The sequence below is a fragment of the Festucalex cinctus genome, chromosome 9 (assembly GCF_051991245.1).
Source record: "Festucalex cinctus isolate MCC-2025b chromosome 9, RoL_Fcin_1.0, whole genome shotgun sequence".
Classification (NCBI taxonomy): Eukaryota; Metazoa; Chordata; class Actinopteri; order Syngnathiformes; family Syngnathidae; genus Festucalex; species Festucalex cinctus.
Genome location: NC_135419.1, coordinates 189,502 through 204,696, shown reverse-complemented (window position 1 = coordinate 204,696; position 15,195 = coordinate 189,502). Strand labels below are relative to the sequence as shown.

Here is a 15,195-nt window from a genome sequence, read left to right as displayed (position 1 = left end):
CAGGTGCTGAATGGAGGCGGCCAGCATGACCGACTCGCACGCGCAACAGGAAGAACGGCCTGAAAAGACACATCAAGCAAATTCTGGACACACAAAAGGCACAAAGACACACACACGTATAAGCATGTGTACGCGCACACACCTGGCTGCGGTTGCACTCAACCTTCACTGGACTACAAAGCCGCCAATAGAACAGAAGCAGCAAAACAAAAACAACAAAAAAGCGGAGGCTCAAAGGGGGCAACTTGCATCTTTCTTGAACCCAATGCTTCCCCCCCCGTGGCTCCGCCCCCCCCGTGGCTCCGCCCTGCTGCCCTTACGTGAAAGGCGAGGCTGGCAGAGGAAAGAACTTTCAAGTCCGACACAGAGACGGGACAAAAGCTCACAGACTTGGAGACAAAAACCCACAGAGGTCACAGAAATAACTTGAGTCTGACAAAGGTCATCAAAAAAATAATTAAAAAAAAAAACATTATGAAAATGAACCAATGAAAATGAGAGTCACTCTCGTAGTTTGGATTCCATTTGGCAGACTGAGCATTTTGTGTTAGCCTTGGTTGCTTTGTTTGCCGCTCTGCCCCACTTTCATATGGGGTTCCGCAGGGTTCCATTTTGGGGCCCCTGCTGTTCTTGTTGTACAACACAGGTGTCACATCAGGTCCAGGAAGGAAAAGCCCTCGCATAGTTTGGCTTTCTGACACTGGGAGCAAATTGCTCTCGAGAACACCTTGGGAGTCACTTTCGTCGTACCCAACACAATGAACATTATTAGACTATTATTATAGACATTATATACTAACAACTGACCATTTGTTCATTTTGTTTTTGTGTTTTTGCATTGTTGTTGTGTTGGAAATAATAAAAAATAAGTTACAAAAAACAACAACAACAAAAAACCTGACGGATTTGGTCTGACACATGCATTTCACGGATAATCCATTAGAGGGCAGTATCACCACCCAGCTGATGGATTTTCCGGTGACCTTGCAAGCTCGCCCCAATGGAGGAGGCGGGACTTTTGACCCATCAGCTTTGTTTCTGTTTCCTGTTTGCGAATTGTGGGCCGGAAACTGCGCTGATGTGTGCAACCCGGAAGTCGGAAGTCCGTGGCATCTACCCCATAGAGAAAGGAGGAGACACGGATGCTTATCAATCGTTCTGATTGTTGGAAAGACTTTGTTTGATAGGTCTGTTTATTATTATATTTTTGACAGTTATAAATGTACGAATTTAAAACATCAGATATGACATAAAAGTCCTACGTAAAAGAAAAAAAAAACAACGTTTGTGTGTTTGTTCAAATGGACCAATAAATGCTCTACAAAGAATCCGAATTTTGCCTCACATATTGCATGTTTCAGGCTTTATAGGGTTAAAGGGGCCATCTGACTGATTGCAAGTTTGAAGACGCCCAATTGGAATTAGAAGACAACCTTGGTTGAATGTCCCGATGCTCAAATTGTTTTCTACGCGTAGCATTAGCATTGTCCAGTCTTGTTTCATGCAGTTGTTTTTCCTTAATAATTCCACAATTCAAATTAAGCAATGTCTGATTTTCATTGATTCATTTTCACTCAAATTGTATTCATTAGATCCAAGATATTTCTGTATCCACTCCAATTTGGTCAAAAACGTGCTCACAAACGCACACGCGGTTTGGCTTGATGTGAGCAAGAATGTAAAAGATTGATTAGGATGTTGTTGCCTTTCTGCGTGAGTGCACACGTACATTTGTGTGCATTTGTGTGCATTTGGAAAACGAATCTCTCAGCGGCCACACTGACGTCACTCAAGTATGCGTCAGGCACTTGGAGAGGGGGCCCCTGCGTGTGTGTGCGTGCACACGAGTATTCACATCTTTGACCTGTCAACCTCAACCGTTCACCTCCAAGTATTTCCCTCTTGAAAGCTCAAAGTTGTGTGTATCTTCTGCAAAAGAAGCAGAAGTGAATGTGGGGTCAGAAACCCAAAGTTTGCTATTATGAGAGACGTGTGTGTAAATTATGATCAACTTGATGACAATAACGCATCTAATATTGTTAAGGCTGTAGACTACACTGCCACATGCAGGTGACGACGAGTACTGCAGGTCCCTACTGAAGGCTCTTTCAATCATCCCGCGCACTTCAGTGTGCCATTGACCAGGACCAACCGTTTATTGTGTATGTTATGCCACGTGGCGAGTGCCAACTGCCTTCACAAAAAAACAAAAAAAACAAAAAAAGGTTCTATTGGGCTGCAGCAGATTGAGATGATGAGAGATGACAGCGGATTGAGACGACCGCAAGATGTTTTGGTGGAGTTTTACAGTGAAAACACAAGGAAGACAAATTTGCATTTGTGGCTCAGCAGCACTGTGGCAGACTGGCGAGCGCATCCGTCTCAGAGTTCAGAGGTGGTGGGTTTGAATCCGGCCTTCCCGTGTGAGTTTGCATGTCTTCTCTCCGGGTACGCCAGTTTGCAGCCACATTCCAACAACTTGCATGGTCGGTTGATTGAAGACTAAATTGTCTGTAGGTGTGAATGGCTGTTTCTGTATTTGTGACCTACGACTGACTCGTGACCAGTTCAGGGCGGAGCCATGCAGCCTTTCGCCCGAAGACAGCTGGGATCGCTTCTCGACCACCCATGACCCCCATGAGGAAAAGTTGGTTGGAAAATGAAACAAAAGAATGAATATTTGCATTAGTGGGTGAACAATCCAATGACGGCGAAGGATTGGCAGAACTGTCAAGCTGTCGAGGCTGCTCCCTGCTCAGCCGGAAGTAGAACTCAAATGGAGGAGCTGCCATACGGGTGACGCTTACGTTAGCACACATCACAACGGACGTAACCAGGAAGCTTGCAATGTGGAAAAGTGCAGAAAATCATCTAGTTGAGGGTTTATAGATTGATTTTTTTTTTTTTTTGATTTGATTTTTTTTATGTGCCCTGCAATTGGCTGGCAACCAGTTCAGGGTGTTACCCTAACACTGCTGCCCAAAGCCAGCTGGGATAGGCTCCAGCATGCACAATCCTTCTTTTCTGACTTCTCTTCCTCAATTTCCATTTCGGCCAAGAATTCTCATTTCGGTGCATCGCTCGTTTTGGCATAAGGAGGTGTGTTCTTCCAAAACATTTCGCACCTGAAAATAGGTCAAACCTAATCATTCACACACACTTGGACTATATGGACATATTTTAAATCTTACTTCTATTAATTGCATCCCATACAGATTTATTCAGCCAGTTGTGTTTTACTAGGCAGTTTTTTGTCATACTTCTAAGTGCAAAAGAAGAAGAAGAAAAAAAAAAGAACAGTCTGTTTTTCCTCTGACATAATTTTTTTCATTAGTTGTGCGTAATTTTTTTTTAAACTTACTTTGATTTTTTACATTTATTTGTTTTGATATATATATGCACAATATATATATATTTTAAATTTTTGTTTGTACTGAGTTTCCTTACTTCAATATAGGCCTATCTAATGTTTTATTATTTATTTACTTATTAAGGGTTCATTTTATTTTATCTATCTATCTATCTATTTTTTTTTTACATGAGGTGTTTTTTATTTTACCTTTACATTATAATTAAATGAATTCATTTGTGTTTTTTTTTAATTATTGCTGTACCTAATGAATTAATAATAAATGAATAATTATCATCATCATGATCACTCTTATTACTGGTGGTGCACGTTGGTGAATGTCTTCATCCCAAGACAAACATCTGTGCTGTGAAATCATTCGCTCCGTGTCCCGTCTTGCCCACACTGGGAATTCGGCTGACACAATCCCAAGTCGCTGTGACAAAGTGTGAAATCTGGATCACATTAAGGAGAGACAAGTTTCTCTCTCTCACACTTGACTGGAAGAAAGGGAGGGAGGTGTGCTGTGAGAACACGCCGCTCAATAATTCCGACTGACAAGAGAATAGTTTTCTTGAGTTCTCTGAAGTGGGCCCGGCTCATTTGTACAGCCCGGAGCCATGCAGAGGTCAAGTGTGTGTGTGTTTGCGCGCATGCGTGTGTGGCATAGAGCGAGCGAGAGTGAGTGACACGGCCTTTGTGTGAGAAGAGTTTGGAAGAAAAAGGAAAAAGCACCAACCCATACGGACAAAAGTATCGGGACGCACCTGTCAATCTACACATTAACCACAAAGTCAGATATTGGAATTTGGTCCAAGACTTTGTTGGTAAAAGTGACATTTGTTCTTAAAACAAAACAAAACAAAACAACATCATTGAATGAGTTTGGTGGTGAACAAACCTTTGGCTTGTCGGCATGAGCACCCCGCAGACACTCGCCGACATTTTGTGGAAAGTCTTTGAACGTTCTCCTGTGTCCCGATACTTGTCTCCATATGTTGGCCAGCTACGGCTGGTTGGCTCGTTTTTCTGTTTGGCCACACCTGCATGCTCACTTCCCAAGAGGAGAATGACAACATGTGTCGTATCGTTGTGATAAAAGTGGCCATCTTCTCCAACATAACGGATGCTGGATCCATTGACCACACCTGATATCTGCTTGAAATCCTATAGAACTAAGATGGAACGCCCACATTTCTCTCATTTGGACTTCCTGTGCTCTCAATACTTTTGCTCATGTCATGACCTGCTCACTCCTCATGTGTGTATTGTACACGTACGAAGTGAGCCTGGCTGTGTCTTGGGGGAGTCACTCCTCGCTAAGTGGACCTTCAAAAACAGGAAACGGAGCGCGCCGGAGGAGGATCAGGCCTGCTGACTCTCCACAATAGTTTGAATTCAGCTTCTCACGCACACACTGGCACAGCCGCAACACGCAGTCACACCTGAGCCTCCCTCAATAGACGCCACTCGGCCGGCTGACAAGCCAGCACAATGGAAGAAATGGAGGACGTGTCTGAGCGCATCAATCTGCCGCCGCCGCCGCCATCATCTTTTCCTTCCTGACATGACTTGGGTGATATCACGTTTCTATTGCTACACTTTTACTCTTTGCCTTCACTTGTACGAGTGAGGTCACACGCACACACGCACACACCTACGGGGCCTGCTTTGATGTTTGGGAGCCAGTAAACTGCATTTATTGTTCACGTAATCCCAGTTTATATGCCTGAATAGAACAGGTGCAGGCGCTCGCCTTTGCTCCGACAAGATGGAAAACGTCAGTTTAAGGAGGAGGGTACATCCTGAAGGGCTGGGAAGGTTGGAAGATGGGCGAATTCCAAGTAGACGTTTGCCCAAACGGCACGCTGGGCGTCGTCGGTGTTCTCGGGCAGCGTCTACGAGGTCGCAGGGTCAGGGTGACAACGTCATATTATAATATGCGATACAAAAGTGAAGCAAGTGTGCTCACCTGACTGTGGCCGAGTATATGGAGTGGTTGGCCACTTGGCTGGACTTCCGATGAGGAGTTTTGCCTGCAAGGAAACACAGAACATACATGTTCTGTAGCATCAAACACATTTTCAGTCAATTTGCATCCTCTCTCTGTTCGATATTTATATATTATAATATTTGGTATTTTCCTCAGGATTCTCTCCATTTTTTCCCTCAATATTTTTTTCCCCCTGGGATTTCTCCCACATTTCTTTCTGCTTTTTGTGCAAAATGTATATTGAATGTTCATCAGCGTTTTTTGAAGCATTTGGGGGTTTAAAATAAAAACAAAACAAAACAGGGAAAAAAGTCAGTTGCACAACCCTGGTTGAAACCAAGGAAGGGTAACTTTATAAAAATGACAAATCTTGAATAATCTGTCCAAATTTGGAAACACAGCAGCCAATATGGAGTTCCTTTTCAGAAAATGTCTGGCAGTGAATGAGTTAAGCATGCTGGACCAGTACATGACTTACGCATGCGTCCGTCATGTGAAGGACTCATCGGTGACAATCTGTGGACACTTGAAGGCTGACACACACACATGGTGATCAAATATAGCATGTCTTCAAATCCATGAAAAATAAATGTGAATAATAAAGACTTACTTTCTGGAAAATATTCAGTCGTTCATCCACGTCCATGTTGATAACACTGTCAAACGTGAGACAACAAGAACAAGAATAATCAGGCCCTCGCAGACCTTTTTTAATGAATAACTACTCAAGATTGTGTCATCATTTACCACTGATTGCCACATCCACTGAAGTGGGGTGAAATTTGTACTCCGCATTTGACCCATCCCATCCCATCCCCTGGGGGGAGCGGTGAGCAGCAGCAGGGGCCGCGCTCGAATCATTTTTGGTGATCAACCCCCCCCCGCCCAATTCCAACCCTTCATGCCGAGTGTCAAGCCGGGAGGCAATTGGGTCCCATTTTGATAGTCTTTGGTATGACCCGGCCGGGGGATTGAACCAACAACCTCCCAGCCTCAGGGAGCTGGTAGTCAGCAAACTCTGATGTAATATGAGCCTTGTAATTGGCACACAATGCCTGTTTCTAATCAAAATGTCTGACTTCTCATTCAGTTTCAGGTCCTTGAGATTTATTTGGCCATGTTTACCCAATTTCATGTTAATCACAATCAGTGAAGCTGCTGTGGGAAGTCAGTTTAAAAAATTATTGGACCGGTTTTGTTTTGGTTGCTCACTTGCGATGTGACGTCCATGCGGGACGCTCAATTGTGCTTTCTCTCACATAACAGCTCCGAATATCTCAAGTATACGATTTTTTTCCTGTAAATTAGCCCTCAGGAAAGCCCCCTAGGGATTGAAAGGAAATCAGCAAATCATTGCCCTAAAACGCATTTGGATGATATATATAATGCGGCAAAACTGAAACAAACAGTGACATGCGATAGTAATGGGGAAAAAAACACACACGCACACACAAACAAACGATCTTGTAGACCTCGGAGTGGAACGAGTGAACGCTGCTGACTGACATGTCTGTCATAGGTCACGGATGAAGTTAGTACTTGGGTGCGAGAATCTAAAAGTCACATTTGCGCTCGCTGTTCAAACCCAGACGGCCAATGGCGACCTGAGCCGATGAGGTCCTGGAAACTCAATAGGGATTGGTGACTGAAGCCAAGCAAAGCTGCGCTTGTTCAGGTGTGTGCGTGTGTGTAGATAGCTGCAGGGCGGAGCAAAGATCCACAGTGGCTAAAGCTAACACACTAAGACGCCAGGCGAGGCTCGGATTTTGTGCGTGCGCGCTGCCAAAACGGCTTCCTGGTACTCACATGTTGCTGGACGAGGAATGTCTGGAAAGTGGCACGGGAGAATGGAACGGGATCTGCAGGGCTGAAGCAGAGGAGGAACAATCACAGACTGGTCACACAAAACGGGAAAATTACCTCCTGACATCTTAAAAGACATTTGTTATTATTTGGGTAATGACTACAATTATCATTAAGACCTGCCATCCTCCATGTGACGAAGACTCGGCGTGGGTGGTCACTGTAATGTAATCTCTGGCTGCTTGCTGTTTGGAGTTTTGGATAGCACTGTGCTTTAGTGGTGAGCATGTCTGCCTCACAGTAAGGGAGTCTGTGTTCGAATCTCTGTTGTCAGCGCAGCGCCCATAGGTGTGAATGTGAAACTGTTTGTCGATGAGCTTCTAGTTAAGATTGTTTACCTTGTTGTCCATGCAAACTTTGGGAGCTGTGGCTCATCTGGGACATCGATGACGACTTTAAACTGGAGGAAGAGCACACAATAAACAACTCCTTTATATCAGCTCAAGAAAAATACAATCGCCTCCACATCAGTACAGGGGTCACAAAGTCCATCATGACATTTCGTCTTGGATGCCAACTTTCACAATAAAAGCCATGAAATGACTTCTACCATTTAGTTCTTGGGTTTTTTTGTCTCCTGATTGCAGAGAAAGAGACATCGACAAGATGATCCTAGTGGTTTTCCAGAAGGAAGCAAAGCGGGAAGATGTTTGTCGAGATTATCAGGATGGCGGACAAAGGCTGCACTGTGAGGCGCTTCCATATGCACAAGGTCACTAGACGCAGTGGCGCAATCCAAAACGCTTACATAAAAGGGGCAGAAAAGCACTTATTCATTCAACATGACGCTAATGATCACAAGAGGGTGACGACATTCGAAAAAACAACAGTGGGGGTTTGATCTCAACTTTTCTTGGTTAAGACTCATGTTGTATTGCACGTCTAGCTGGCACATATAAAAGTTAAACAAATGTAAATTTCAAAATAGTTGAAAAATAGTTGTTTGTTGTGAAACTTCTTAAAAACATAACAGGAGGTTTCAACAATGTCAAAAATAATAAAACATGTTTTCAAACAGCTTGGGTGAAAAAAGAAGATTATATTGCAGGTCAATTTGACCTTTTTTTGTTGTTGCAATATATGCATACTGGCCTAATGAGTGCAATCACTGTAATAAATAATTGTGTGATATAACATTGTTTGAGATTTCTGCCACGTTTGGATGATATACCACACCGGGTCAAATGAACCGAGGGACGTCACATTATTACTACAAACGTCACAGCAGTTGTTGTTTTTTTTTTGTTGTTTTTTTGAGAAACTAAAACTCTTTTCACGCTTCTGCTGTTTGTAATTGCTTCTTTGCTTCCACTAAGAACAAGTTTTCATGGGTCAGTGTGACCCATGTATGTAACCCTCCTTTTTCATTCATTTCTCAGGAGCAACAAAAATGTTCCTGGGTCAGTGTGACCTGCTACTAGACCAATATCTGTAATAAAATGTAGAACTTACAAAACATCTAAACTATTACATTTTTTTACGATTGCTTAAGCACGAAATACAAAACTGAACTCGTATTTTCAAAACCTTACATGCAATTAGCACAACCATGCTTACAAGATGCAAAACATCTCGGATCCGTGCAAAAGGAATCATTCTTGTCAAAAGTCCAAACGCGTATATTAACTCATTCACTGCCATTGACGGAAAAAAGACGTCAAATGATGCATTTTTTTGATGGTCTGGCAATGAATGTGTTAACCATCTCATGCTCCCATATGACATACACACGTGTCAGAAGGTATAACTGTGTTTGAACCAGTTTCACACTGCAATGTTTTACTTAATCAACTTTTATCTGTCACAGTAAGCGAAGTACACATGGAAAGTACAAATACACAATATGGTCATTTAGTCAAACACAAGATCAGTGCTACACGTTATTGAAAATAGAATTCATTTGTCTTCATATTACTTGTATACTCACTTAAAATGTTAGATTTGTTCTTGTTTTACTTATCTTATTTTTTACTGCATGACCGATTTCTGTTCCATGTACAGCACTTTGTATACAGCAATGCTTGTTTTAAAATGCTTTATAAATAAAGTTGAGTTGAGTTCATATAATCAAAATCAGTCAAGATAGACAATTACAACCCCAGAAAATAGGCAAATAAAAGTATAGGTTAAAGTTACTGTAGAAATAATAATAATAATAAATCAATCAATCAATAAATAAATCGCCAAGTTCAGGGGTAGGCAACCGTGGTCCCGTGTGTGTTTTAGATGTCTCCCTCCTCCAACATAGGTGAGGATGTTATCAGGCTTCTCCAGAGCTTGCTGATGAGTTGATCATCCATCCATCCATCCATTTTCTGAACCGCTCGCTCCTCACAAGGGCCGCGGGGGGTGCTGGAGCCTATCTCAGCTGGCTCTGGGCAGTAGGCGGGGGGACACCCTGGACTGGTTGTCAGCCAATCGCAGGGCACACAGAGACGAACGACCATCCACACTCACAAGCACACCTCGGGACAATTGGGAGCGCCCAATGAACCTGCCATGCATGTCTTTGGAATGTGGGAGGAGACCGGAGTACCCGGCCGGAGAAGACTGAGTTGATCATTTGAATCAAATTGGAATAGGCCCAGGGTTGCCTATCCCTGGCCTAGTTGGATCTGATCAGCAAATTTCATCAACATCGTCGGCAATATTCTCGTTTGTTTGTTTGTTTTTTGAATCCATTGTCTAGTTGGAAGGCCTCCCTCAGCATCAATCCATGGTTGATGACATTATCAAATAGTGTTGTACAAATTTTATTTAACAAATATGGTCCTCTTCTTCCATGAGGCCGTTCTCATATTTCAGTTCTTCATCAACATCTATATCCTGCTCATCCTCCACGGATTCCCCCTATCACACTCTCTTTCTTTTTCTTTCTCTGACTTCTTCCATTTTGGTTGAAAGCAGGTGAACTTACCTGCTGCATTTTTGCGCTTGTAGGCAAACCTGAACGGTGTGTCTACAATAAAGCAATCATGTGTTCAAACAGCTAATGTGCGTGTTTAATTAACTGGCTCATGCGTGTGGTGATTTGTCAGTCAAGTGTTTTGGAATTGCAAGGAGGTGACATTATGATATACCTCTGTGTCTAATGGATAAAAGTGTGTTCAGTGTTTTTGCGTGTGTTGTTCTGCAAAAAGTGTGAGGCTGACTTTGTGTTTATAGTGGTGAAAATCTGCTCCAGGGTTTTGCTCCTTCACTGTAAGGTGTTCATAATTATGTCATTCTTTTGGTTTTAGTGTTTATGCAATCGTAAAAAGGTGGAATATGAAAAAAAAATAAAAATAAAATAAAGTTGAGTCTATCCCATTTTTTTACCCTAATATTCTTTCTTGGCAAAGAAGTGTTTTTGCTTAACAATATATGTAACCACAGTGACATCGAGTGGCAGAGGAGAGAAAAGCGTGCTGGTTGAAAATAATAGTTTGGGGCTTTTTGCTTAAATTAACTATAGTCCAAGTGTATTATGTTATTTTTCTGCCATAAATATTAGCTTAAAGGTGTAGAAGTACCGTTGAAGTGAATATTCCAGTTTGGCGATGTAGGCACTCTGTTCATTCAGCTTCCTGTGACACAGAGAGAGAGAGAGGGAGAGAGAGAAAGTTAATTTCCTTTTTCTTTTTCTTTGTGACGGCATCAGTAGTTTTCCCTCACGTTGCCATCTGCTGCATTTCCTGCTTCATCTTGAGCCAGCCCTCCTCCATTTTCTCATTCTGGTTTTATTCAAGAAATAAAACAAATGCATGTAAAGTGCTTTCAGGCTGGGTGAGATATAACCTCTCTCACCCTTTTCTGGTAGTGTTCCAGCAAACTTTTAGCATGATTGGCCTGGAACATTTGAACCTGGAGAGAACATGCAGAGAAAACTAGCATAACACACAAATTATAACATCGGGTCACTTACTTGACTGTGCAGGGGTAATTAATGTGTTAATATGTCCATGAAATTCACACGTACATACAGTGGAACCTCCAAAAGTAACACAATTTGAATGTCCCCACTTGAGAGGAGACCAGAGACATACGTATGCCAATTCCAGGAGAACCAGGCTGCAATGGATGCCGAGTGGGCAACAAAGTGACGGCTGTTGAGCCAAGACCTTCCTGGTCGCTTTTCATTACGTTGTTTTACCTCATTTTAATTTGACGACACACTGGTTAAATTTCAGTTAAGACGATTAAAATGTTCTTACTAACATTGGCTGTATGCTATATAATGGTGTCATGATGACAACATTATGTATTTACATTATTTCCCATGGGGGAAACATTTGTAGAGCTTAGAATGTGTCACGGAAGACAATTGCTGCTGTTCGTTGACATTGGAGGATCCACTACACATTTAAATATGAAATATTAAAATAGCCAGAGCTCACAAATAATTCAAAACAGATGTGAAACAAGAATGAACGAACAAACTTTTATGATCTCTGACAAATGTTTATTTGCCACGCTGTTAATGTTGGAGAAAAGGGCCTTCATTTCGGGGCGGCTCTGGACAAACAAACAAACATTTGTCAACAATTTGTAGGTGTCATTTTCCTGTCATACATTACACTTTGATGATATACATACTTGGTCAGTGAGCGGAGACACTTGACATTTGTCATTGCAGATCAAACACTTGCCTTGTTTACCTGAAGACAATTAGGAATATGACATGGGAAAGAAATTGTGGTGAAAACTGGGATAATGGAATGGAATATCATAAGTGAAATAGGTATATAACATACACAAACTGCTAATTTGTGGTCACAAAATAACAACAATAATAATGATGATAATAATAATAATAATAATAATAATAATAAATTGTGGCCACAGTATAATATTTTGTGGCCAAGAAATAGGTATAACGTGCTCACAAAATGCTAATTTGTGGACACAAAATACTAAATTGTGGCCCTAGTATACTACTTTGTGCCTTTGAAATACAAAAAACACTAATGGAGCATACCCCTGTAAGAACTGAAAATGAATGATGTCATGTTTTGAAAGAAATGGTGCTCAATTTACTCACCAAACTGTCTTGTATTCTGTTATGCAAGTTATATCAATTGTTCACACATTTTTCCCTCTGTGTCATGTCGAGGGCTCCGTTTATGCGAGGTGCATCAAAAGTTAAGATACTAATACTCACTTTTTTGATCCAAGTTGTCAGGTACGCATAAATTGAGATAGCAAAGAGTTCTGTTTACAAATTACTTTTAGTGGTGAAAATACTGGTCTTTGTCATATAAGAACACGTCCAACTTCGGTCTCTGTCACCCAAGCATTCGCTTATACACGTACAGGTGGGGCCCCAAAAGAGTCCCCCACAAACGCCTTTAAACGTTCTCAAACACCTCCCAGAAGCGTTTTACTGTACCTTTGTGGTAGCAAACACTGCATATGATGTGAGCGCACGAGGTGAGGGCCATTCGGCGCTCGGATGAGGGCGGAAGAAAGCAAGCATTGCAGCAGACCCAGTGCGACATGTTCGAGGGCTTTCCTGTTGTAGAGACGGCGAAAGTGAGCACCCTTGCTAACTGCTAACGTTACCTGCCGACCGTCGTTTAGCTAGTTAACGTCTCTGGAAACATTTAAAGCTCTTATTGGGTTGAATCTTCTTTAACTTTTAAAAATAGCAATGGTTAAAAATGAATTTAGACTTGCGCGTGGTGGTTATTATCACGTTTCGATTAGCTCAAGCTGGCGCTAAATCAGGGCGCCATCGAAGATAGCTAGACCACCACGGTAGTCTTCGACTTTGCCATATAACCTAAACCGTCAATCAAATCACTGTAGGATACTATATAGCGAATATACGCAACCCTACGTAAAGCAGTCGGACGGCTAGTTGTGTTAGGAAGAAGCTGTCAGTTAACAGCTGAACATACTTTGAGTGGGTGTTTTTTTTCTTTAAGCCCAACACAGTAGATTCACTCATTTATTTAAAATAAAACAAAAAAAAACCTTAAACAGACCGAGACTACTAATCTTGTGTGTTGATAGGCAGCTACGTTGTAGTTAGAATCATTATTCTGATTTTTTAAAATTATTATTATTATTATTATTATTATTGTTATTGTTATTATACATCATTTACACAATTGGGACTTTAAATGGGACACAGTATGGAAACATATTTTTAATATTTGTAAACAAACACTCGTCTCGTGTGAAAGTCACTGATCTGAATATATGACTGGATAGCCAATGGGATATTGACCATACGTGACTGCCCAACCATGGACGGCGGAAGGAAATTACGTTTGAATGGAAGTGGACGGGCCGCGGAGCGATTTAGGTACTTAGAGACTTTTATTTTACAAATGAAAAGTTATTATGCCCATCGAGCAATGGAATCTGCTAGTTCAACTGACGTTCGCCTGTCGGCAGAAGTGGAGCATTTAGTAGCTGCTCATAAAGTGCGATAGTTATCGAAACTGGAGATGGCTGGTTTGAAAACAGACCCTACCTTCAGCCCCCTGCTGTTTTCACGGATTTAATCAAATCGCCGACTTTTTTTATTTATTTTTTTATTATATGTATATATCCACTCACTCACACACAAGGCTTACTTCTTGTAAGCCACACATGGGCCTCTCCCAGGATCGAACCCACGCCAAACCGGCACCAAAGGAAGGTGACGGTTCCACTCCTCCACCTGGAGCCCAAATCGCCGACTCTTCCGGAATGGGGAACAGCACGATACACGTCACCACACTTAATTAAAATTCACGAGTCTAGGGAGGAGGGTCAAACTCGGTGGGCCAGTCGTGCTAAACGGATGTAAAGTCTACTAGCGAGATGTCTACGGCGCTAAATCTTCTAATTCTGTCCGAGAATGATATTTCTGGTGCCAAGTTCACTGGTATAGACGTCGAAGAACATAATAGAGCATTGAAGAGATGACTTGCGTGTAGAGGGCTGAAAAAGACGAGGAAATTTAAGGAGCCGGCCGACAGGGAAAGTTTTTTATTTTTTTTATTTTTTTTTAATCCCCCTCAAAACATCGTCCTACGCGACTGACATTCTCCAGTTTCAACAAGCTAGCCTTCCTTTGCCATCATATGCCCTGTCTGTCATATCTGGTTGTCTTACGTCTTTCATAGTACAGTAAGTAGTTGTTGGGGTACATTTTTATTCCCTTTTTTTGGGTATGTGTGTAGTGTGTGTGCGTGTCCCTTGGGCACACTAAAGTTTTGTGTGTGCAGTTGGAGTGGACGTTAACTACGTGGCTCGTTAATGTGATTTGAAATACGACACGTGCAAATGGTCAATATGCCACGGAAGAGGCGGGACGGGATTTTGCACATCAGTTTGTTTTCGGTCCAGGTTGCGAACGCGCAACTGAGGGGCACCAAGTCGGAAGCGCAAGTATTTTTGACGCAGCCCAACACGTCGCAAATTGAACCGGAAACAAACTGATGTGCAAAAACAGTCCCGCCTCTTCCGTGGCATGTACCCCATAGCTCATACACGCCCGTGCAAGTCGTCGAAGCGACAAGTTTCATACAAGTTCATACATGTATTTAAGGCAAGTTGTAAAAAGTCCTCTTGTTTACGTTTAATAAATTTAAAATGTCCTAAATGATGCTGTTTCTACTAAGTCTCCAATTTCGATACTGTAAATGTATAGGATCGTATGCCGTTTCTTGAGAGGAGCAATATGGCGGCCTCGCGATTTCAAAAGTCTTGGCCTATCGGCTATCCAGTCATATATTGAGATCAGTAGTGAAAGTTGACAAGCAAGTCCAGTAAATCGTTATCTAGACTCAGTGGACTGTGAGTGAACATCAGAGCAAACCTTTCCAAAATGTGACGTGACTGCAAGGCTGATTTCCATAATTACCGCCTCACACTAGTTTCTCAACTAGTGATTTGACACTTGGCCAGACTGGACAAACTTCAAGGGCACAAGAACCATTTACCGTCTCACGCCAACACTGAAATGTAAGCAGAGCTGCAACCTTAGCACAGATTAGCACTAGCAACAGTGTTAGAG

At 42.1% G+C, this 15,195-nt stretch overlaps 2 protein-coding genes across 3 annotated transcripts in view; one reads left to right on the top strand and one right to left on the bottom strand.

Moving 5' to 3' along the window:
- Nucleotides 1–5,019: 5,019 nt before the first annotated feature.
- Nucleotides 5,020–14,015, bottom strand: rnf212 (ring finger protein 212). 2 transcript variants are annotated; one of them, XM_077531317.1, is made up of 13 exons: nt 13,769–14,015; nt 12,574–12,696; nt 11,781–11,842; nt 11,625–11,699; nt 10,992–11,048; nt 10,860–10,918; nt 10,718–10,771; nt 7,544–7,605; nt 7,149–7,209; nt 5,953–5,998; nt 5,821–5,875; nt 5,322–5,385; nt 5,020–5,247 (listed from the first exon to the last, which is right to left on the bottom strand). In XM_077531317.1, exons 2-13 carry the CDS (start codon nt 12,680–12,682, stop codon nt 5,136–5,138), a joined length of 816 nt encoding a protein of 271 aa, XP_077387443.1. In that variant the 5' UTR covers nt 12,683–12,696; nt 13,769–14,015; the 3' UTR covers nt 5,020–5,135. The 2 variants fall into 2 exon arrangements, with proteins under 2 accessions (XP_077387443.1, XP_077387444.1); XM_077531318.1 differs by lacking the exon at nt 13,769–14,015 and adding an exon at nt 13,085–13,122.
- Nucleotides 14,016–14,653: 638 nt separating this feature from the next.
- Nucleotides 14,654–15,195, top strand: part of maea (macrophage erythroblast attacher, E3 ubiquitin ligase) — a 46,054-nt gene continuing 45,512 nt past the window's right edge. Inside the window, exon 1 of the mRNA XM_077531307.1 lies at nt 14,654–14,727. The gene's annotated coding sequence lies outside the window, so the exon portion shown is untranslated. The remainder of the gene's footprint in view (nt 14,728–15,195) is intronic.